Source organism: Periplaneta americana, chromosome 17 (assembly GCF_040183065.1).
Source record: "Periplaneta americana isolate PAMFEO1 chromosome 17, P.americana_PAMFEO1_priV1, whole genome shotgun sequence".
In the NCBI taxonomy this organism is placed as follows: Eukaryota; Metazoa; Arthropoda; class Insecta; order Blattodea; family Blattidae; genus Periplaneta; species Periplaneta americana.
The window spans coordinates 13,588,195-13,613,831 of NC_091133.1; the positions used below are offsets into that span (position 1 = coordinate 13,588,195).

The 25,637-nt window shown below is 34.1% G+C and overlaps 1 protein-coding gene across 4 annotated transcripts in view; it reads left to right on the forward strand.

Moving 5' to 3' along the window:
- The window catches only part of LOC138693393 (gastrula zinc finger protein xFG20-1-like), a 78,979-nt gene that overhangs the window by 41,099 nt on the left and 12,243 nt on the right, over nt 1-25,637 (forward strand). For all 4 annotated transcript variants that reach the window (XM_069817325.1, XM_069817322.1, XM_069817324.1 and 1 more), the window contains 2 exons: nt 5,669-5,763; nt 18,784-18,921. In XM_069817325.1, coding sequence (XP_069673426.1) covers nt 5,669-5,763; nt 18,784-18,921 — 233 coding nt within the window. The remainder of the gene's footprint in view (nt 1-5,668; nt 5,764-18,783; nt 18,922-25,637) is intronic.

Consider the following 25,637-nt stretch of genomic DNA (forward strand, 5'->3'; position numbering starts at 1 on the left):
TCATCTTCAGGAAAATGTTGTAAATTATTATTCTTACAAAATTCTAGTAGCATACTTCTTCCCATATATTCAACTACATCTTTCATTCTTGCTTGACTCCAAATTTTTAATAGTCCCTTGAACTGCCACATTACATTAATACATGAATCGGTATGCTGCAGTGATTTACTTACAAGATTTATATTTGAACAATAATGTTCTAATATTATCAGAAACACAAAGAAAACTAAGGATTGAATATTTTGTAGCAATCCTGTAGCAACTGAAAATCTTGGGTGTCTTAAGTTACTAGATGTATTCTTCAACACCCTTATTATTGCAGGATATGTTGCTTTAACATAAATCAGTGCTGTAGCTCTACAAGCCCAGCAAGTATTGCTGAGTTTGTTGATTTCATGTTCGTTTATTTTAAGCTTTTTGTGAATATCCAAAAATTGCGCATGCATGTCTAATTAAGGGAACTCATATAATGACTGCATTATATTAAATCCATAACAAGCAAGTAGTAACTATAACAAGATTTAATTTGTGAGCCATGCAGTGTATGTAAGATGCATACTTGAGGTTTTCACGAACTAAAGCCTGCAATCCACTATTAACACCAGCCATAGCAGCATCATAAGATTGTCCAATCATTAATGCTGTAATCCCCAAATTCTTAACATATGACTGAAATTATGGCACATAAGGAATGTGCACTACTGGTACATGAAGTTGAAACATCTGTCATTCCTAATAAGCTTTCCTTTACAGCTGATTCCTTAGCTATTTAATACATATACTCATCTCTTGGCACTTATGAGACTTAGCTTCATTTACAAGAAATGCATAAAACCCCACATCATTAATTTCTTCAACAATTTTTGTCACTGTATCATTGCAACATATCTCTAATTATTTCTGTACAGTACCACTGGTCAGATTATAATAACAACTTAATTGACTTTTGAAATGTCCATCGTGATTTAAAAAAAATTCACTTAACTCCAAAAATGTTCGTGTTAAAAAAAACTTCACATAACTCCAGAAACGTTGTTAGCAGAAGAGGAGATGATATTAAGGAATATGCTACAGGAGCTAAATGACAGCTGTGAGCAGTATGAAATGAAGCTAAATGCCAACAAGACGAATACCATGGTCATAGGAAGAAAAGTAAAGAAGTTAAACTTGCAAATTCTAAATGAGGCAATAGAGCAAGTGGACAGCTTCAGATATTTGGGGTGTACTATATGGAGTAACATGAACTGCTGCCAAGAAGTCAAAAGGAGAATAGCAATGGCAAAGGAAGCTTTAAACAGAAAAAGAAGCATCTTCTGCGGACCTCTGGAGAAAGAACTAAGGAAGAGACTAGTGAGGTGCTTTGTGTGGAGTGTAGCATTGTATGGGCAGAAACATGCACATTACGACAAAGTGAAGAGAAGGGATTAAAAGCATTTGAAATGTGGGTATGGAGAAGGATGGAGCATATGAAATGAACAGACAGAGTAAGAAAAGAAGCTGTGTTGTAAAGAGTGGATGAAGAAAGAATGATGCTGAAACTGATCAGGAAGAGGAAAAGGAATTGGTTGGGTCACTGGTTGAGAAGAAGCTAGCTGCTGAAGGATGCACTGGAAGGAATGGTGAACGGGAGAAGAGTTCGTGGCAGAAGAAGATATCAGATGATAGACGACATTAAGATATATGGATCATATGCGAAGACAAAGAGGAAGACAGAAAATAGGAAAGACTGGAGAATGCTGGGTTTGCAGTGAAAGACTTGCCCTAGTGCAGAACACTATGAATGAATAAACTCCAGAAAATTTCCTTTATGGCATGATTCTTCACCCCCATTATGTCCTCTTATAACTAAACCCTACTTTGCTAAGTAGCCTATGTCCAATTATCGTAAATACTGGCGAATTTTGTTAATAAGTTCCTTGTGTGAACTGGAAATCTGCGTGATCACTGGTTCTTTAGAAGTTTCATATTAGTCGATTTCGTAAATGAAAACAAATGAGATGAACTTATCGCGTGTTTACTTAGTTTTTTTTCTGGTATTTTCTTCCAGTTCCGAATGTCCTTTTTGGTAAATACACATTCTTTACCAGAGCTCCAAAACCGTGTACAAGGAAAACAAAATACTTAATCCTTTTCCACCATTGTATTCTAACCATTCATATTTATTGTAACATGAAGTTGTAAATTTCTCTTAACACCAGCATATTCTCTTTGGGGAAACTCCGAGAGGATTGATCTGGAAGGGCCGCTAATACATAAGCTCACCAAGATCCGAAATATCTATTTCACTGACTGCGTGGTCACTAGCACTAGCAGTAGGTTGATCATCACATAGATGCACGGTACTGGTTACACTATCACTAACATCAGTAGTAATGGTAGTGGTAGTGGTAGTGGTAGTGATTGCTGATGTTGTAAGTGGAGCATCTTCAACACTAGTTTAACCTAAGATGTTGATAAAGCGTCGTAAAATAACTTACTAAAAAAAAATTCAACACTAGTTTACCCACTTTTAGATTGTTGAACACTCACAAAGAATGAACGAATGTCTCGCAAACTCATTGTCCCGAAATCTCTCGCATAACTGGCAGTCATAATATGAATTGGCAGTTTCGTTTTTATTGTGCATTGTTCTTACCTGTCGTTATTTTTATAACATATTCAAACAATAAATTGAAAGTAAAATTGTATCAAAATATACAGACAATTTTACAATTAATTTATCTGTTTATTTCAAAAATCAAGATACATGAAATGTAAATTCCAATAATTTTATTTAATCTCGTCTTTAAATTTACACATTATACTGGGATAACTTTTCTTTTATCTGCATTGTTGTGCAGTATGTTATTCATATTTTTCTAAGTGGCGTCCTGAACACCTGCAGACTTCTAACAGGCTATTACAAAATAAACATACAGTGCTTCCATTCCTCAAATGAGATTAGAAATTGAAAATGAATATTATAATCCAGACATATGATCTGAGGACATTAATTCACCAATTTAAGCTCAGAAACTTGATTATAAACAAAAGGAAGAAAAATCTTCTGAATTCAATATTTTCTAACATTAACAGAAAAAAAGAAAGAGTTCAGACAAGTCTGGGGGCCGTACAGTTGTTGTTTCTCACCATTATGTACATAACGTCAGTAAGACCTAAATTTGTAAAATTATATTTTTACTCACGATATACTGTTAAATATAAACACATGTCCACAGATACATTAACTGTACATGACAGAACTGTGTGGAAAAATTGTGATATAATATGCAATTGACTTTTAAATGTAGCGTAGTATAATATTTACGACAAAATTAATGTCGTAAGAAGAACAATTTGAACGCAATTGCCATAATGATTGATTGTACCACTACGCAACTGATTGTACCACTGTCCAACTGATTGTACCACTATCCAACTGGTTGTACCACTATCCAACTGATTGTACCACTATCCAACTGATTGTACCACTGTCCAACTAAATTATTAGAGCGGACGCTTGTACAGAGTCTTATTATGCTTCATTTCGATTATTGTGACGCTTTATTCAGTGATCTCAGGGTAGATTTATGCCAGACACTACAACGTGTTCATAATGCGAGTGTTCGTTTCATTTGTAATGTTCACTACTACGATCACATTTCGCCTTCTTTCAATAAATTATTGTGGCTCAGGTTATACGACAGGAGAAAGTTATATTCTCTTTCTCTCTTATACCGAATTTTGCACACCTGTGCTCCCTCTTACTTATTTGCTCGATTCCACAATATTTTTCGCTATCATAACTTAAATACTCGGTCACAATATGATAACATGCTAGAAATTCCACTCCACACACCATCTCCATATTCTTCATCTTTCACTGTTGCTATTTCTCGTCACTTGAATTCTCTGCCACCTTAAGTCAAAGGCTGCCGAACTTTAATTTCTTTTAAATGTAAATTAGAAGAATATCTTATGATGAATTGCGTTGCAATGTATTCCACTCTGTATATTTTTATTTTTTGTTTCTTATTTTTATTGTGTAATCATGTAAATCGTGTTTATTTATCACTTAACACCAATATGTATTCCAATGTTTTTTTTATTATTTTTATGTGTACATTTAATTCAATTGTCTGTTTGTGGTTTAATTATGTGAATCCTACTTACTTGTTATTTAATACTAATATGTATTCCAATGTGTTTATTTTAATTTTTATTATGTACGTTTTTATTGAATTTATTGGCTTCTGATTTTATGTGATTCATATTTGATTCTAACAACATTAATATGTATTCCGCTGTGTTTATTTTTATTTTATTAGGTAAATTTTTATGTAACTACCTCTTTTGATATCATTATATAAATCATATCTGTATGCAATTTCTTAAATTCGAGTCAGTTGTATGTTCAACTATGTAAGCAAGTTTTACGTAATCCTGGTTGAGTGTAAGAGAAGGCCATACAGCCTTAACTCTGCCAGGTTAAATAAAGCCATTATTATTATTATTATTATTATTATTATTATTATTATTATTATTATTGTCTATTTTAACAATATATCTGTGTTGTAAAAGATATAGAACAATGTTTGAACTTATTAGTAGCACATTCTAAAATAATTGTTGTAGTAATATCACGGTTTAATTATCTCCTATTGTTGTTATCTCTTATGCAAGTCAAAGCATTCCAAAATTGTCTTTAATTTCTGTAGATGTGTATTAAAATATTACTATAATGCAAGGGCGAAAGAAAATTATATCAGCAGATTGTGTCTCGTTTCGAATGGTTTACTCTTTCTAACATAGAGTTTACAATGTTGTGCACGTGTTTGTCACTGTGGAAATAACAATAGGAGTAGAAATACACAAACATTTTTAGCTACTTGTTACATTTGACATTTACGGTTACAATTCAAAATTAATTTATGTATAGCATAATAAAATTTTCTAACACCTGCGTAGTTTGGTCGGGTAAGGTGCTTGCCTGCCGAACCGGACTTGTGCTAGGGTGCGGGTTCGATTCCTGCTTGAACTGATTACCAAGTTGGGTTTTTTCCGAGGCTCTCCCAAACCTTCAGGTAATTGTCAGGTGATCTATGACGAATCCTTGGCCTCATCTTTCCAAATATCATCTCGCTATCACCAATTCCATCAATGCTAAATAACCTCATAGTTGATACAGCATCTTAAATAACCAAGTAAAAAAAAAATAATCAACTTTTTTGTATTCCTATTGAAGGTTAATAGGTCACACGTGTATTATATTTATTTACATTTCATGGTATTTGTACATCGGTTCATAGCTAGAATATGGAACATGTCAAAAAATCTTAATAGTATATTACAAAGTCTTCATTATAGTCACAGTCTAGTTGAAATATATGTAGAAGAGTTTTACAATATATTAGTACAACACAGGAGGTTAATATCAATACTTACCTAATACAAGACAAATATTCATGACGTGTTGTTGAATGTCATAAATTCACCTACAGAATAGAAGGCATGAGAAATTAGGTATTTCTTTAATTTGGCCCTAAATAATCTTATGTTTTGAGTTTAATTTTTTTCATATCCATAGAGAGGATACTGAAAATTTTTACCGCTGTATAACACTCCTTTTTGATAGCACGATATAGCTATATTAACAGGAAATGGTTAATTTTTGACATTGTTCTTTCAGTTGCAGTGGATGATATCAAGACGGAACCCATGGTCGACCCTCTGGCAATACAGCCATGTGATGACGCAGTTAAGGAAGAAAATCCTTCAGGAGATGTAAGATCATTTTTCTAACCCCTTGCCTCATTCCTATATTACTGTTTTTTTTATTTTATTTTTTTATGCAGTGCATTACAATGTTGAGTGACAGCATAGACTTCATTTAGCTATCATTCACTTATAACCATTCTATTTTATACATACATAGATAGGTTTACTTACCGAGCTGTTTGTACAGTTCTGACAACATAAGTGCATGGTTGCAAGTTTGCGAACTCAATAGGGATATCCTGAACTCGCACCAACAAATAGTGCGCATGTACTTTGAGGGATGCGCTTTGTATGTGCAGTTGTTTTTCAGTATGTAAAGATTGAGGGTTTGCATAGTGTATTAGTATATTAAATACTCCGAAAACAACTCAAAATGCAAAATTTTTGTTGTGTTCCTACGTATATGTAAAATCCAGGGAAAGTTTTTGTTTTCAGTCAGTTTCCGAAAGATGCATACAGCTAGCTCAGACCTGCTCCCACCACACATTCACGTGTTGTTGCATCAATATCGTTGTCACTCACTGTCACTTTGACAAGATACTGCTTGTTCTTCGTGTATTCTAATTCATAGGAGGCAACACAAATACATCACCCATCTGAAGAACACATCTTTATAAATAAAAGGAATCGTTTTTAAAGTGATTTGAAGCCTACGTCGCATAATGAGTTTTAAATTTGTAATTAAACCTCATCGATTTCACATTTCCTAAACAGAAAATAGTCAATAGGGTTTGTATGTGATAAGTTTCACAAGTGGCTGAAACGAAGCAGGGAGATTTTTTAAACATCCATTATTAGTAGGAAATGACTGGGACTCTTGTGGTTCTCCCACGTTGGGGATGCACCTTTATTTCCTCCTGAATATATAATTTAAACCTTTAAAAAACACAAGTCATTAAATTGCGCTTCAAAAAGAACAACTTCAAGTAAGGATTTCCTGGCTACAGTTTCATTTTGGAAAAGGGCAAAGAAAGATTTTAATAAAAGTTATACAACCTCGACTTAGATTATAATATTCAATACTTGTAGGAGTTTCGGAAGTTTACACCTGTATTTTACAAGGGAACGATACTAGGCCTACAGTACACTCATGATTAACTGGGATGTTTATTGTCCAGGGTGATCCGTAATCGAAAAGTATAAATAATATAGGGCCGGTTTCACCAAAATCCAGTAAATCCGAGATTAGTTGCACGAGAGTAAGTTTTACTCTCTGCATTTAATCTAAGGATAGTGGTTATGAGTTAATCTCTATTATAATGGACGCTATCGATTTTGGCAGATGGATTTTGTTAATCAGAACTCCAGATCGAGTTACTCATAGCAGCAAAATCGGTAATCTTCATCGGAAGCAAACTGCAGCTGGAATGGGTGAGACGTAGGAGTAAACATGCATTCCTGATTATCCTAGTGGACTCGGATGGACAGTCACCTCCAAAAACACTGCACATATAACCAATTTTATACAAGTGCAGTAATCTGTGTGTGTGCATGCATATGAAAAGGGACCAGTTCTCAGCACAGTTTTCGAGATAATTCCAGTTGCCACTGCATAATCTTTTCCTCATTACTATAAAGTATAAAGACAATCTACGAGTATATACAAGGTGTAAGAGGTATAAGTGTCGTCCTTTTCACAGTCGTTGGGGACGATTTACAGGATTAAAAAATATTCATACAACATGGGGTCTATACTTTATAGTTTTCTCAGAATAAAATATTTCTTTCCTTATTCTATTTGCGTTATACTGCTTGTAATGTTAATAGAATTACAAAAACAGTTACATCAGTAGGTATATCTAGCAAAGAGTTAATATTAGTTTTAATAAATATTTGTGTGTTCTATTACGTTTTCGTGAAATTAAATAACAATGCATGCTTAAATTTGTTAATATTCTGATGTAAGAGACGTGGCAACATTCAGTAGGATTTACTCTGCACAGACATACAGCTCAGCTGAGTTCAAGCTCCTTGTCCATAGGTCTGCCACCGAATGGATGGCAGTTCAGTACAGGTATTCGATAAACAACTTACAATGTCATTCACAGTTCAGGAATATCATATGTTATTAATATATGGAGAAAGTCGTCGTAATTCAAGTGCGGCAAGAAGGATGTACCGTCAACGTTTTCCGTAAAGAAGGTTACCTAATCAGCGAACTTTTGTAGTAGTTTCTCAACGATTATTAGAAACTGGGAGTCTCTTATCTCGTTTCGAAAATCACATAATCAGAAATTTCTTTAAAAATGATACTGCTTTACGGAAGCAGGAGAGATTAAAATTTTGCATTAGAAAAAAGTGTGTGTGATTTTGTGCAATAAACCATTATTGTTTTTTTTTTTTAGATGTACAATAAAAATGAAATGGAAATTTACCATTATGTTCTATTAATGAGATTGAAAGTTTGTATTTGCTGCTCGTTTTATGTAAACAACAATTGTCCTGATCCGCCCCTGCATTAGAACAGAGCATCTGTTTTGTACCGGTATGTCTGTATGCGCTTGAGCTGTACTGTGAACTTGTAAACCCCCTACTCCCCATCGTGCAATGTTGTCAGACGTCTAATATTGTAAACTTTAATAATTAGTTAAATATTGCAGTTAGAAAAATTTTAAGGACATTTTGTCTTCCTTATGACATGAATAATCATCAGTTAAAATAATGACACTTAAACCCCTTACACTCTGTAAACTCTGTAAACTTGGACTCTCACTCTGAGAGAGGAACATAGGTTAAGGGTGTTTGAGAATAAGGTGCTTAGGAAAATATTTGGGGCTAAGCGGGATGAAGTTACAGGAGAATGGAGAAAGTTACACAACACAGAACTGCACGCATTGTATTCTTCACCTGACATAATTAGGAACTTGAAATCCAGACGTTTGAGATGGGCAGGGCATGTAGCACGTATGGGCGAATCCAGAAATGCATATAGAGTGTTAGTTGGGAGACCGGAGGGAAAAAGACCTTTAGGGAGGCCGAGACGTAGATGGGAGGATAATATTAAAATGGATTTGAGGGAGGTGGGGTATGATGATAGAGACTGGCTTAATCTTGCACAGGATAGGGACCGATGGCGGGCTTATGTGAGGGCGGCAATGAACCTTCGGGTTCCTTAAAAGCCATTTGTAAGTATATATATATATATATATATATATATTCTATAATCAACAGACTGACTGACTAATCACCTTAGACTTTGTGTGTAAGTTTCTGGTAATCCTTACTCAAAAGATAAGGCGGAGATTTACAAAATACGAACATTAAAGGATGTAAAATGGGAGGTAGTAATGATCAAAATAAACTGATTAATTATTTAAACCAGCAGACATGCAGCCCTTAAATTTAAGACAAAGGCTCCTTTATAAAATTTAATTAGACTATTCATGTCATCTCTCATATCAGTATACCTCTTCTTTAGGTTATTTATCGAACAAATCGATTTCTGTCGCTCCCGCATCTCATTCTTGTATAGTAGGAGTCAGCGATTTTGGCAGATGGATTTTTTTAATCTGAACTCCAGAGCGAGTTACTCACCCATGCAAGGTGGGCTGATATCTCTGCAGCAAGCAAAGTGAAGCTGGAATGGGTAGGACGTAAGAGTAGACATACAGGCTCGAGATCCGAGTGGACTTAGATGGACAGTTACTTCTAAAAACTACGCACATATACAGTAGTTAAACTATAGAACTACAATAGTCTATAATGTGTGCATGGACATATATGAAACGGGACCAGTTTCCGACACACATTTTTCGAGATAATTCCAGTTGCCACTGCATAGTCTTTTCCTCGTTAATATAAAGTATAAAGACAATCTATATAATAAAAAGAAAAACTATCTATAATCAACAGACTGACTGATTCGTCAACTTAAATATCCTTAAACCCTATACGTAGGTTTCTGTTAATCCTTAGTTAATAGATATGATTGAGTTTTACGAAATACGAACATTAAGAGTTGGAAAATGGGAGGCAGTAATGTTCAAAATAATTATACCGATTTGTTTTTCTAAGCAGCCTTTAAATTTAAAACTAAGACTCATTCGTAAAATTGGGTTAGACTATTGATCTCATCTCTTAGAATTGTTTCTAAAATGTATAAGGAATGTAAAAAAATTCAATTTCATGTACTCCTTTCAAATAACTCTTGAGTTTTTTTTTTTTTTTTCACTTTCTAACAGAGCAGAGAGGAGAGAGAGAGGAGTTGACTCTTTTAAAAATTCACTAAAGTATATTTAACTAGAGACGTAAAATTTAAAATGAAGGTTACTCTTTTCAGTTTTGGTTAAACATTCTTAGATTCTTTAAATACCGTCTCCTAAAGTACTGGTGAAAAGGCAGAAGGGAGTGAGAAATATCATGTCACCCAATCTCGACGGACGAAAATCGATATCTGGAGATCTTTGCGATCACAGAATACGAATAAGGTATTATTTTGTCCGGCTTTGTCCGTAAAGTGGTGAAGTGGGACAAAATAGGTGAAAAATTAAATTAGGTATCTTATCTATCTATCTATCTATCATCTATCTATCTATCTATCTATCTATCTATCTATCTATCTATCTATCTATCTATCTATCTATCTATCTATCTATCTGTCTATCTGTCTATCTGTCTATCTGTCTGTCTGTCTGTCTGTCTGTTTATTTATCTATTTATCTATCTATTTATTTATTTATTTATTTATTTATTTTATTCTGGTATAGTTAAGGCCAGGCCTTCCCTTCCACAACACCAGGAAAGGGTTTTCGAGACGAAAATTACGAATTACAATTTGTGCGAATTCAATATGGAAGTTTGAGTAGTATTTTTTTTATTAGGTTATTTTACGATGCTTTATCAACAGCTTTGGTTATTTAGCGTCTGAATGAGATGAAGGTGATAATGTCGGTGAAATGAGTCCGGGGTCCAACACCGTAAGTTACCCAGCATTTGCTCGTATTGGGTTGAGGGAAAACCCCGGAAAAAACCTCAACCAGGTAACTTGCCCCGACCGGGAATCGAACCCGGGCCACCTGGTTTCGCGGCTAGACGTGCTAACCGTTACTCCACAGGCGTGGACTTCAGTACTATGAATCATATTTAAAAAAAATAAAACATCGGATAACGCACATCGACATAAACACAGTTAACACATGTATAATATTTAAGGGGGTAATGTAACACATTTTGATACTATACATTTAGTAAAATCCAAAAATGTAATTTCTACATATTCTGAATGAATTTTGTGTTGGAATGTAGTATAGACATCAGCCAATACCTCTAGATTAACAAACAACTTTTTAGAATCCATAAAATATTTAATGTGAATGATAATTATATTTTTAAATAGGTGCAATTTGTGCAGGGAAAATCGGTTTCTCCGATATTTTATACGATTTTGAATATTTTAAAATGCTTTCTTCTCTGTTTTATTCACAATGTGTGGGCTAAGAAATTATTGTCCTTGCAATATCCATTGCAATCCTATTTACTATACCTTTATATAAATCTAACTTCCACGGCATGCAATTTTACCCATTTAACCAAATTAATATTTTTATCAATAAGAAGAATCGTAATTTTACAAACATGAATTGGCGCACAACCAGTAGAAGATCCCTACATTATTACTGGACAAATCATATATATTGATCTGGTAAGGGTAGGATTATATATAGGCCTATATGCAATGCTTTTTCCCTTTTAATTTAGAAAATGTAGGAGGTGTATTGTAAAATTATTGCGTACGAAAATCATTTACATGTATTTAAAGTATTCTTTGAATCGGACTGTACTGTGGTGTGTTTCATAATAATGATATAAACTGCGGGTATGAAAATATGAACGACTCAGAACATTATTGCCAGTCATTCATGCAGCTCACATTAACAATACTGGCTCACCTACTGGAAATGTCATCAAGGTCACCTGCCAAAATCGCTGCCTCCGGCTGTACTTCATGAATGTTTGTTATTAATGAAGATAATTCGACACAATTCATACTTTTTTTTCACCTGTCGCTTCATGAAGTAATAAACATTTGCAATAATTTCTTGGTTCTGGTTTTCCTTTTAATTTAGAAAATGTGGGAGGACGTATTGTAAAAATTATTACAACCAAAAGTCTTTTAGGCACTCCTAGGAATCGGACTGTATTGTGGTGTGTTTTATAATAATGATGATACGAGCTGCTGGTGTGTATAAACAACGACTGACAGCGTTATCATCGCAATTCATTCATATAGTCCAAACAGAACAACATTTGGCTCGCCTACTGGCAGTGCCATCGAAGTCACCTGCCAAAATCACTGACTTTAAGATTTATACTCTAAATGAGTTCGTTGTGCAGTACCTGTAATCTGTAATGGATGGTGCAGGGAATAAATAAGTACAATACAATACAATTTCTCATACTTTTTGGAGGCCGGAACTATGGTTATCCAGTAGCACACATCAACTGATTGTAAGTATCTGGGATATCTTAAATAGCACAAATTTTAAAATAATAGAATGGCGCGAAAGTACTGGCACAAAATTATGAACTTGTTCATACGACTTCTCCATATTTCATGTTCCTGTATAATGGAACGAACTTTTAATAGAAGTGAGGCTTTCTTCTTTCTTGCAAGTTGTATCAAATGAGAAATAATTATTAAATTAAACTTAAAAGCTGGCAGTTTGTCATGTTTTTTTTTAATGGGTGTATTTCTTGCCTTTGTACTGCCTCTCGTAAAATTCTAATTAATCAGACAACAGATTCGGTGACATATTCTCCATGAACTAAAATTGCACTTATCTAATGTCACTTCTTAACTTCTTATTTAAATGAAACGTTTAGAATACATTCGAAAATAGTGAATCCATGAATGCACGTAGGCCTACTTTGTGATATTTTGAATAATGCCTTTGTTCACATGATGTCATTAATAATTTTTGGTACCTGTATATCGTCGCATATGTAGCATATTTTAGATCTAGTATCTATAAATAGCTACATTACATTATTTTAACGTAATATTAATCATCTATGCAATTTATGTTATCACTTGTACTTTTGTAGATACATTAATAATTTATTTTCTCTTTCATCCATCTGACTTGCTTCATCATTACGTACAGTACCTCACTTGTTTCAGTTTTAAAATATCAGCTTCATAGATCTACAAGACTTTGAAGATGGTTGAGTATTAATCAGACTTCACTGTTGAAATCTTAGCTACTGCGACTTACCATAAGCGAAGAAAATTTAATAAAATTGCACAGCCTTTATGTCAGAATCACTGTAACTGCACTCATCTTAAGCTTCAGAAGCTTGTTTATATTGGACATCTCCACTGTTCCCATGACATCCTTTTTGTACAATATACAGTGCGTCTAGAGATAGAGTGGATGGACTGGGCGAGAGTTGCCACACTACTGCCAGATTTATATGTAAACAGCTGGCAAGTCGTGTGCAGCAGAACTGACATTCTCGTACTATACTACATACTTGGCTTATCTGCATCACAATAGGTGTTGAAAATAATGATCTTAAGTGCGAACACATTCATTACATTGCCGAAAAAAGTTTCTGTTGATTGATTGCCTGTATTTCTGTCGTGATATCGTTCTTCAATTCTTGTCATGTGTGCGGATTTGTCACGTACACTTTATTTTTTAGCGTTCCCGTAAATAAAAATCGCATGGGGACAGGTCCGGGGAGCGTGCTGGCCACAATTCTCGACTAATTCTGTCACCAAACACACTTCGTAATTTACGCATAAATTGATTAGCAGTTTTGCGCTGTAGCTGAATCCTGCTGAAACCAGCCATTCAACCTCTCATCGTCTGTTACTTGTGGAAAGAAATTTCTTAAATTGTATTTATATAAACTTCTAAATTAACGGTTGAGTTAAAAAAAATATGGAGCTGATAATTCTATTCGTATTTATTGCGCACCACACACAAACTTTTTGATCATGGTGAGGAACTTCATGAATAATATGGGGATTTTCGGTAGCCCAGTATCTATTGTTCTGAGTATAAATGTAACCGCTTCATCTATAAAGAAGATTGAAAGTGGGTCCATGTAGCCATCATGGACGGATTACAAAAATCAACTATTGCAAAAATTTACTCTACTTATAAGTCTTGTGGTTGTAAAGCATGAACTACAGTCACCTTAAATGGCTTAAGTTTCAGAAATTTCGTTGCCACAGCAGCTGACGACTTGGATATGCCAGTCGCTTGCACTAAACGTTTCAGTGATTTTTGGGATATGTATTCTAATTTGGCCCCTATTTCACCCAGCTTCTCTTCAGTCAACACACGGCATTCTTGAACTCGTTTTTTGTTCTGAAAAGATCCTGTTCACTTGACTTTATTCAGAAGATTACGGACAGTTGTCCTGCTAGGAATTGTAATATCTGGAAACCTATGATGAAAATTTCTCTGGCACTGTCTTGCAGAAAAACACGTTTTTCTAAGGCAGTTGTACTCGTAATTATTGAAGAGTCAAAAATGAGAAATGGTTATTTACCGAGAACCACAATGCATTTCATAATATTGAAGCTTAACAAAATATGCGAATTTATAATAATAATAATAATAATAATAATAATAATAATAATAATAATAATAATAATAATAAATGATTAGTGTTTTTGAAGTTTAAGGGCTGGCTTTGCTACTCTTCTGCAAAATAACATCAATATGAGCAGGTTGAATTGTTGTTTCATTTGATTTGTAATCTATTTTTATTTTGGAGATTTAGAAAATAAATTTTCACATAGGCCTAAAGGTAGAGGAAACTAATTTAATAATCTCCGCATCTGTAAGTGCTTTAATTTCTCCTATATGATAGGATGCTTTGGTTTCAGTTCTTTTTACGTACAGGGAATACATTGGTTTCTATTCAGATATCATGGCCGTTTTTAACATTTTCAGTTTCTATTCTGGTTGAGGATGTTTTGGACATTCTTATCAAAATTTGAATGCACACTATTATAATATCTATTAAGACAAACATGTTTATAACCCATTAATACAGGGTGAGCCATAAGTATGTTTGGAAAACGCGTGAGTGTGCTCCTGGATCAAAAATAATAACAATTTCCTGATATGAAAAATTTAAAGGAAAATGCTTATTTATTGGAGAAATGCTTTGTTTTTGTTCCTTTTTATTATGTCGCAAATATATATTTGGAAACTTGTCTTTTAACGTTTACAAAAGGTGCTCAATGTGTCCTCCTCCATTGTTTACACATGCCCGGGCACAGTGTACACATGACTGGCGAGTTCGCTCAAACACCTTGTTGTTATCACAGATCAGTTGGCATACATTTTGAACAGGTTGCAACAGCTCCTCTGCATCATTCACTGGTGTTGTATAGACGATAGCCTTCAAGTGACCCCAAAAGTAAAAATCTAATGGGGTGAGATTGGATGATCTGGGTGGCCAAGGCACTGGACCACCGCTTCCAATCAAAACAAAAGCAATGTACTACTGTCTTGTCACTGTGTTATTTATAAACGAACAGTGGTACAAGATCAAAACAAAAGCAACACGATAATATGATCAGATACATAAGAAAACATAAGTCACTATTACTCCAATAAATAAGCATTTTCCGTCAAATTTTCATATAGGGAATTGTTCTTATTTTTGATCCAAGAGCACTCTCACGCGTTTTCCAAGCATACTTTTGACTCACTCTGTATATCAAGCACATGAGACATGTCTCTACCATTTTTTAAAGAAAACAAATAGCTACATGTCATAATTGAAAACCTTCATTGGCATTAATGATGTAAGGTACCCAAAGTTTTCTCCAGTTGCACATTATGTATGTATGTATTTATTCACACTGCAATTGGTATATACCCGGTGGCAGTGGTAACTAATTACACTCAATAATGACAATAATAAACTTATTAATTAAAAATACAATTAATAATAATACTAATAATTAATAATAATAATAATAATAATAATAATAATAACAACAACAACAACAACAGGAATATACTAAATTAAATGAAACGATCACTTAAAATAACATTTGAAATATTCTAATTTGTATCTTAAAACTAAGATCGAACTAAAACCCACGAGTATATGTTCATATCTGCACAAGTACCTTTCAACATTACATTCATTTCGCTGTCAACTTACTCACTGCACTGGAACTACGACACATTTCACTGATTCTATCCTGATTTCACTAACACTTCAAAAACATTTCACTGTTCAAATTCTTTGCACTGCCACTATAAACTATAAAGCTTCACTGACATAGCACACTTCACTGACACGACATACTTCTTCACTGATACAACACACTTCACTGACACAATAATTCTTCACTGATACAACACTTCAATAACAACATATCATTTACACCCTTTAACTACTGTGTATAATTACCGTCTATTAGTAAGGTCCTTAAGCCTATTTTTAAATGCATTTTTGGTTGTTGGTAAAGCCTTTAGTAAGTCTACAGGTAAAGCATTCCAGTCCCTGATAGCACGATTGAGAAAAGAAAACTTTCCAGTGTCCGTCAACTGAAAATAAAAAATAATTCTCATAAAAAACAATAGTAATAGGCCTACTAGTTCAGGGGCCGCAATAAATGTTTTTGAGAGCCGCATGCAGCCCGCATAATGAGTACCACTGTTCTAAGATATACTCAACCATAATAATGAATAACTTATCACAAACAACACAGTTTTACTCCTGACGGACACAACTTATACAAACAACACAATTTTACTTCTGATGTGCACAACTGTCTTTCGCACGCAACAGATGCAACTCAACCAATGGAACTTGCCGTGAGCAGCCATGAGCTGCAACACTGACATGGCAGTAGGCATGGGAACTATCACTCAGTGCTGCCGCCACAGGCCACTCTATCTCTAGAGCTCTGTATAAGACTAACAACTTCATCAACTACAATAATCCTATGAAGCACTTCTGGGACAGTTAGGAGGAAATTAACTGATTGTTGTATGATTAATTGAAAATTATTTAATTTCGTCGAAGTGTTCTCTAGGAGGAGAACACACCAGTTTTGCACTATACTCGTAGAATAGGAGGAATGTGTTACCCTTTACTTTTATTTTTTTTTATTACTTCCTTCCTCAGCAAACATGTTGATGTAGGCCTATGGCTTTTTATGTTAGGAAATGTAATCCTTATTTCTGCGGTGGATATGTACTGCTTTTGCAGAATGTTTTTGCACTTTCAGAATTTATCCCAGCACTGTATTATTAAAAGAGCTTTTGGGGGATTTTCTGACACCTGAAGTAGAAAGAGAGGGATATATAAATACTTTGAAAGTTCACAAAAGACTTACAGACTTAATCCATAAATCTTCACCTTTTTCAAGTGCATTTACTTCACCGGGTCTGAACATGGTTTTTTAAAGCACTTACAGTCATTTTAATGGATTCTGAAATACTTAATAAACAATTCAGAATAGATGAGGAGGTAAACTCTCGATTAACTGGGACGTTTATTATCCAGGACAATAAGTAGTGAAAAAAAATATATGTAGACCTATAAATGGTATAGTCTATGTAGGGCCTGTAAAATAAGAAAGTAAGGGAATCTAGACTTCAAAAACTCATTTCGTGAATAATGCCTTTAATGTAGGCTAATTATTAAAACCATGTTTTAACTTCAAATTTTCTAAATTATTCTACATATTCAAAACTGCACAAAACGCACGAATAATCGTGATATTACTGCGATCATATTATATCATCCTATTAAAATTTGTATAGGCCTATGATTTTTATGCTACTAGAGAAAAATACGAGGAATTCAAGTCCGTAATTCCTTCCCTATAAAGAAACATATTGGTGGCTGCATATTCTGTTTTTCGCGTACTGTACTTACAATACTAACGATTAAAGAGGCAGTATTCCTCTTCAACAAAATTCCAATTTTTTTTATTCATGCACCTCTTTCCCAAAGTTATCGTTTAGGTTCATGAACATTCAATTTATTCGTGCCTATATTCTGCATACTGCAGATTTCTCCATCCATTTCTTTAAAGGAATCGCTTAGGATTATACAAATTTATGCTATTATTTATTGTAAATTCAATTAAATTGAGATTAGGAAGTACTGAATTATATTAAATTATATTACAAATATAATTTTGACACACACAGAAAACCAATAAGCGGGAGAACAATGTCAGCTGTAGCAAATGAGAAGATATAGCCCTACAATATGTCGTGCCACATGAAATGCTCCTGTCATCTGACGGTAAAACTTCGCATAAGATATCCCTGTCATGAAATAGACTACACTACACTTTGATTAAATGTTGTGATGATGTGCCACAAATAGTCGTATTTCTCGCATTGCACTTTAGCGCCAATAGCATGTGTTCAGTTTTTTCAGTCGAAATATATTTCTTAATTTTACTTTTGGGTTAGTGCTGAGTGCCAAAATAATATACCTAAATAGAATAAGAAAACCTTACAGTCACTGTAGGGCTATAGAAAATATTTTATCTTATATAGACCTAATGTGAATTGGAATCCATACAGATTTGACTCTATTTTATTCACTTTAACAAGTGAAATATTACCTTTTCTCAGACATAGTCTTTGCTGCTTTTAAAATGTTTTATCCATTTTTCATTCAGCTATTTCAAAAATTTCTACGCTGTGCTGAAGCACTGGCATGCAGACCCGAGTGCAACCTTTAACACTTGTCATCAGCTTCTGTCACATTGTAATATATTAATGAATTTAAATATTATTATAGTCACAATCATGCCATGGTATGAAAGAAAAATTTCACAACCTCGAGCGGGAATCGAACCTGCGACTTCCTGTTCTCCGGTCAGGCGCTCTACCACTGAGCTATCGAGTTCGTCTCACGCCAAAGGCTTGGAATTATCCTTTCATACTGGCGACTCTGTTACAGAGTATTGTCCATAGCGTCTGATCTAGTCAGCACTGCTTATGGGTGTGACCAAACATCGTAAGATGAAGATTACATTTGTAATATATTACTCATTCATTATGCCTCTTTGTATTTCAGGAAGGGAATTTATTGGATCTGCACGTGACTAGGATAAAGGAAGAATGCATAGACGAGAGCAACGATCACACATCAGAGATGAAATTTGAAGAAATTATATTGCCCAATAATTTTCCTGTAGTGAAGTGTGAAGCCGAGGTGAGTGGAGCTCATTGAGTGTGCTGGCATTTCTTTCCAATGTTTAACTTGTATTCTGTTCTTCGCAGACGCCTTCTCTATACAACTGTGTTGACATTGAATTTTGATTTACAGTGGAATCAGTAAAACTATTTGCGAGCTAGTTATTGCTTATTTCTTTGTTCAAAAATAGCCTAAATTTAAAGTGCGATATAGGTAGCTCTTTAGGTTAAATTAAAAGAAATTATTTTAATGATAGTACATTTATTTTCGGCAGGGTATGAGATCTTGCTATATACAGTAGTATGAGGCGCCTGTTATTTCAATTTTGAATATCACTTTATGATTGGTGTTATCTGTATGTTTTCTCCACAGAATTAAAGACTAGATTTAGACTCACACATTTAACACACCCAAGGTTTGTGAGATTTATAGAAAGCTGTGTATTCATCACAGTAGTTATTTGCGATACAAGTGTTGAAAGTTGCATTTTGTTTCATGAGTAGGGATGTAGGGCCGCAGGTCGAATGTAACAGCCTACTTACAAAATATAATCACTTTTAACAACTGTCGTAACTGTCTTTTGGACAGCAGTTCGTTCGTGCTGATAAGCTATAGAGATAATTCCATCATCTTCTCCAATGTCGTTTTTCACCTCATTGTATTAGTGAAACATTATCATTTTAAATGCAGGAGGTGGTATAGCTCAGTTGTGGGGCATTCGTCTATAGATTGAGAGGTTTTCTAATTTTTTATAATTACATTTAATTCTCAATTGTATCAAATATTTTATCTATAGAATTGTTGAAGCAATTTATTTAATTTACGTATCTTTCTTAACCAAAAACAATTTTAACATGCAAGTCTAGAGTTGAAATATATCTTCTCATTAAATCTATCGTTTGAAATAAAAAAAATGTAGGGTAAGATGAAATCTTGGGGTTAGTGCTGACTTCTGATGCTCATAGAGGAATATCTTTTTGCCCTGGGCCCTGGGGCTTCTCAGGTACTCGTCTAAAATGGGCCCTAGCTCTGTCAGGACTGAGGCTGAGTGACCCACTTGTTACCATTAGCTTCACGAATGCCTTTCGGACTAGACAATTATCGCATTTATAGTGTGTACATTGGACCAAGGATTCTTCCAATGTCTGGCCATCAAGAACCTAAGCCAAGCCAAAATCATCTCTAGATTGTGAATCTGCTGTTTGCTGTATACAATACTCTCTTTGATAATTTAAACTCTTGCTTATGTCGGTATTTCCTTACTAATGGATAACATATAGGCTTGGATCTTACTGTGTAGTACTTCATGGAAGAAAGTCATGTTGGATATTGTACATGGACATGGCGAATTCAAGGAGAGGTTGAAGGCAACTTTAAGCCCCGTCCCCCTTGAGTCGATATGATATGATATGATATATGATATGATATGATATGATATGATATGATATGATATGATATATGATATGATATGATATGATATGATATGATATGATATGATATGATATGATATGATATGATACGATATGATACGATACGATACAATACGATATGATATGATATGATATGATATGATATGATATGATATGATATGATATGATATGATATGATATGATATGATATGATATGATATATTTGGTCACAGCACTTCTTTACATATAATGGTGTACCTCACATTTCTGTATCCGGTGCCACCATTAACATATTACAGTAACACATTATTTGCAGTACGTGTCTCGACAAATACTCCCAATTACACTATGTACCTTTTTTAATACTTGTTCAATCTCCCCTTCAGTATTTCTCCTACATTTCATTTGCTATTCTCTATTTGATCATTAATCGTAATATATCTAAAATGATATACGCCTTTCAAACCCCCTTTTTCCTCTAACTACTATTCACTACAATTTCAGTTTCACTTATTCTCTATAAATTATCATATTGAATTATTTGTCCTATTTGTTCTTTGACCTTTTCTCCTATCTGTCTCTTATATTCATTTACTGTTCCAACGTTCAAATGTTAGTACTAATTTTATGCTGTCACTTGTTCATTTCTCTTAACCCCTTTTCACTATTTTCACTCATTCCTATTTGCGCTTACTTTCACTTTCTCCCTATTCCACTTACACCTAATCCTTTCACACTCTCACTTCCTATAAATACTTATATTTATCTCTACACATCAGCTTATACACTTTCTCTCTCCCCTATATTTCTCTATCATTTACAATTTCCCTTTACTAGCACTTTTTGATCACATCCCCACATTTTTTAATCATATTTAATACCTTTGCTATATCCTCAGCTGTCGCAGGTTCTGACCTTTCTTTACTGTTCGTGTCTGCTTTATTTCTATCTCTATCTCTGTCTTTCTTTCTTCTTCTTCTATTCCTCTTTTATCGATACCTGGAGACTTGTACTTTTTCAGATTTTCTATCGCAATTTCGACTTCAGAAAGTGTGGGTTCAGATATAAATGGCTCAGCAGTTTGTATGAATTTCGTCCTGATCGTTTGTATTTGGCCTATGTACATTTAGTAGTTGCCCAAAATAGTTTTTCCATCTGTTCAGGATTGAATGAGAGTCTGCAAGCAAGTTACCATTATCATCCTTGATCACATTTACCCTTGCCTGATATCCGTTCTTAAATTCCTTTATACCCTTGTATAAATCTCGAATGTTTTTATTCTTACTATTTGTTTCTACCTCATTCAGTTTTTCCTTCAAATAACCTCTCTTTTATTCCTAAGTGTATGACTTGCTTCCCGTCTTTCATTGAAATAATTATCTTTATTCTCCTTAACAGGATCCTGCAAGAATTTCTATTTTACCTGTTTCCTTCTTTCTCCTACCATGCAACAATCTTCATCAAACCACGGTTTCTTTTTCTTACTTTCATAATAACCTATGCTCTGCTCAGCTGCAATTTTGATACTATCTCTGATATTTTCCCACACGCTATTAACATCTAACTCTTTCTCAACTTCGTCAGAACTTCCTGAGGTGCCAAACCTATTCGAAATTTCAACCTGATAATTTTGCTTAGTTTCCTCATCCTTTAATTTCAGAATATTGAATTTAGGTACTAATATTAACTTGTTGCTGTTCTTGCTTGGCTACTGATAGTCTTTCTTTTAATTCTCCAATTACCAAATAATGATCAGAATTACAGTCTGCCCCCCGAAGGTTCGAATGTCTACTATAATAATATGTCTCTATTTATCTATCAAGATGTGATTATTTGGTTGTATGTCACTCCATCTGGAGAAGTCCAAATATATTTATGTATATCCTTATGCAGGAATGTTGTACTATTGACAATTGAATTTTTTGATGTGGCAAAGTTGACTAACCTAACTCCATTATCATTACTAGTTACTCGTAGGCTCTCTTTTCCAATAGTTGGTTTAAAAATATCCTCCCGTCCTACTTTAGCGTTGAAATCACCCAATAAAATTTTCATGTGATATCTAGATAACTGATCAAAGGTATGTTCCGATTCCTCATAGAAGGTATCCTTTTTATGGTCGTCTTTTTCTTCTTTAAGGGCGTGAGCATTTATAACTACGATATCGCACCATCTACCTTTAAGTACTAAATATGATAACCTGTCACTGAAAAATTCGACCTTTTTTACTGCTGATTTTATTCTTTTATGAACAAAGAATCCTGTTCCTAATTGGTGATTATTGTTTCCTTCCCCATAATACAACAAATAATCTTCCCATCTAACCTAACCTGTTGTACTCCAACGAAGTCTATTCTATATATAGCTCTAATGTTACCCTTCCTGATGTATAAAGACTAGTTATGTTCCACGTACCAAATCTCATAACCAGGGAACGGATTTATATGGACTAAAAATATATGAAATATGTAAATATATATGTAGTTATTTTTACCAAAATATAGAATTAAATATGGATTTTTACCAAAATATGGAATTAAATATGGACTTAAAATTATAAAAAAATGACTATGTACGTTAAATATTGGTACATTTTAATCAAACTAAACAAAAAATATAATGGACGTACCTTATCTTCCAATGTAGTTTCAACAAAACACAATTTTTATTGTCTGTTACCATAACAATAGGTTACAAACATTTCTTTCAAGTGCTGAAAAGTGAATCTTCTTCTATTGTCTCTGAGGATAGATTTATACTGACTAAAAGAGCGTTCGACGTCACAAGAAGTAACTGGTACATAATTCAATTTCACAATGTCTGCTGGGGATAAGTCCAAGTTAATCTTCACTGTTGATTCACCACTCATCACAGCAACAACCTTTTGTAGTTCTTCATATCCAGGGTTTTTTGAAAGTACAGTGTCCACCTTAGCTCTTACTGCATCTGCAACTTTACCTCTACCACGATTCAGTTGTTCCACAGTACTATTTATAATTTCAAAACTTTCAGATAGTGAAAGGTGCCTATTTTGGAGACTTTTGAGCGTTTTTATGATGCATGAAAATGTATGCTGAATGTGAGCTAAGTCATTCTTCACACTTATGTCACAGGTAACTGTTTTCGCAGTATCAATTGAGATTGCATCTTCAGAGTCCAATGCAAGGAGAACATTGTTAATAGAGTCTATATGTTCGGCATAATATTCAACTGCTTCTAGCCATGTACCCCATCTAGTTAAAATTGGCTTTGGTGGCAATGGAATTTCAGGGTACATTTCTTTCAACACGTTAACTCTACTGGGAGCTTTGAGAAATACTTTTTTCACTGATGAAATCAACAAATCTACTTTAGGGAAATTGTCTCTGACCACTTCTGCCACACGATGAAATGCATGCGCCACACAAGTAAAATGAGTCAATTTAGGATATACAACAGATAATGCTTGTCCAGCTTTGACCATATAAGGGGCAGCATCGCTAATAAAGAATAACACATTATCGTACATAATACCCTTTGGCCACAGGATACCCATAGCTTCGTTGAACAGTTTAACTATAGTTTTGTTATTGCACTTTTCTAGAACATCACAATGTAAAAGAATTCGTTCAGAATATTGTTCACTTAACAAACCGATAACTACATTACCAACAAGTCTACCTTCTTTGTCGGGAGTCTCATCAATGGAAACCCAAATTGAACTATCTTTAATTTCATCTCTTATCTTCTGTATTGTCTCATCGTAGATGGATGGAGCATACGTCTTCCTAAGTGTTGACTCATCCGGGATTGTATGTTGAGTATATTTTTCAAGGAATTCCCTGAAGACCTTATTCTTTAGTTTGTAGAGAGGAATATCAGCAGAGATGAGAGAACGGCACAGGTCGATGTTAAACTCAGATCTTACATTCGATGTTGTTGGTTGTGTTAAAAACAATTGTCTCTGCTTGGAATTTAGTTGTTTGTTGGCCTGATGTTTACTAGTTGTAATGTGTTGTTGCACCAGGAACTTTTGTGTAGATGATACTGCACACTGACACAAATTACAAAATAATATTTTATTGTCAGTTGATAAACCATCTTCTTTAAATTCTGAAATGTAACTTGTTAGTTTTGATTTTAAATTGACTGAATGACGTACTTTTGGCATATTTACCGTCTTTATAGTATGATTTACAAAACTGAACCTATGTGTACTCTGACTGGCATTTAACTGTTGAGCTGCACAACTGAAGTCTGTTAAAAATTTTAAATTAAATTAATACAGTTTTGTAACTTACTTTCCCATTGTTGATAGGACTGCTAATTTTCAAATAACTCTGATGTTAAAGGGATTACTGAACATGTGTTTAAATCTCTATTGTTGAAATGTATTTTTAAAAGTTAATGGAATTTTGTTTTGTTTTATTGTTAAACCTAATATAATATGGACTGTTTTATATGAAATATGGAAAATATATGGAAATTAACGAAAATATGTACTAAACTCTAAAATATGGAAAAATATGGAAAATAAAAGTAGGATTTTTCAACCCTACACATTGTGAAACATAAAGATAATGCAAAATATAAATTATATTAGCTTTATAAGTAAATATGTATTTACATATAAATCCTTTCCCTGCTCATAACCTTATTCCTTTGCTGTGGTCGTGTCAGAGAATCAGTCCCATTCCGAGGCTTACACTGAACAACAGGAATTTTGCTCATACTTAAAACAATATGTCCCTTATGATTTGATGTGCGCTGAATCCGAAAATGCATCTCTTTTCTTTGTATCACGTAAGGTTTTTAAACATACTACGATTTCTCTTTTCGATAAGCACTCCTCCAGGAAACATCTGGTGCGGGTTGGGGGCATAAACCAAAACAAAAGCTTGTTGGCATGTTATTTTGTATTTCTAATAAATGAACAGATATTGGTCCCTTTTATTAAGTAAATTTCATTACAGTTGAAAGTGAGGTCTATGCATTGAACAAACAAGGGTGTGGTTTTCATTATTTAAAGGAAAAATTTACCAGTTTGAGTGAGAAAAAATTAAAAGAGGGCATTTTCATCAGTCCTCAAATTCACAAAGTTATGGCTGACCCTTTGTTTGAGGAAAAACTTTCCATTACAGAAAGAATGGCATGGCGTGCTTTCAAAGACGTTTGCTCAAATTTCCTTCGAAATTCTAGGGCAGAGAACTACATAGAACTTGTTGTGGAAATCATATTAAGTGCATACGACAAAATGGAGTGTAATATATCTCTCAAAATACACTGTTTACATTCTCATTTGGATTTCTTTCCTCCTAACTTTGGAGCAGTAAACGACGAGCATGG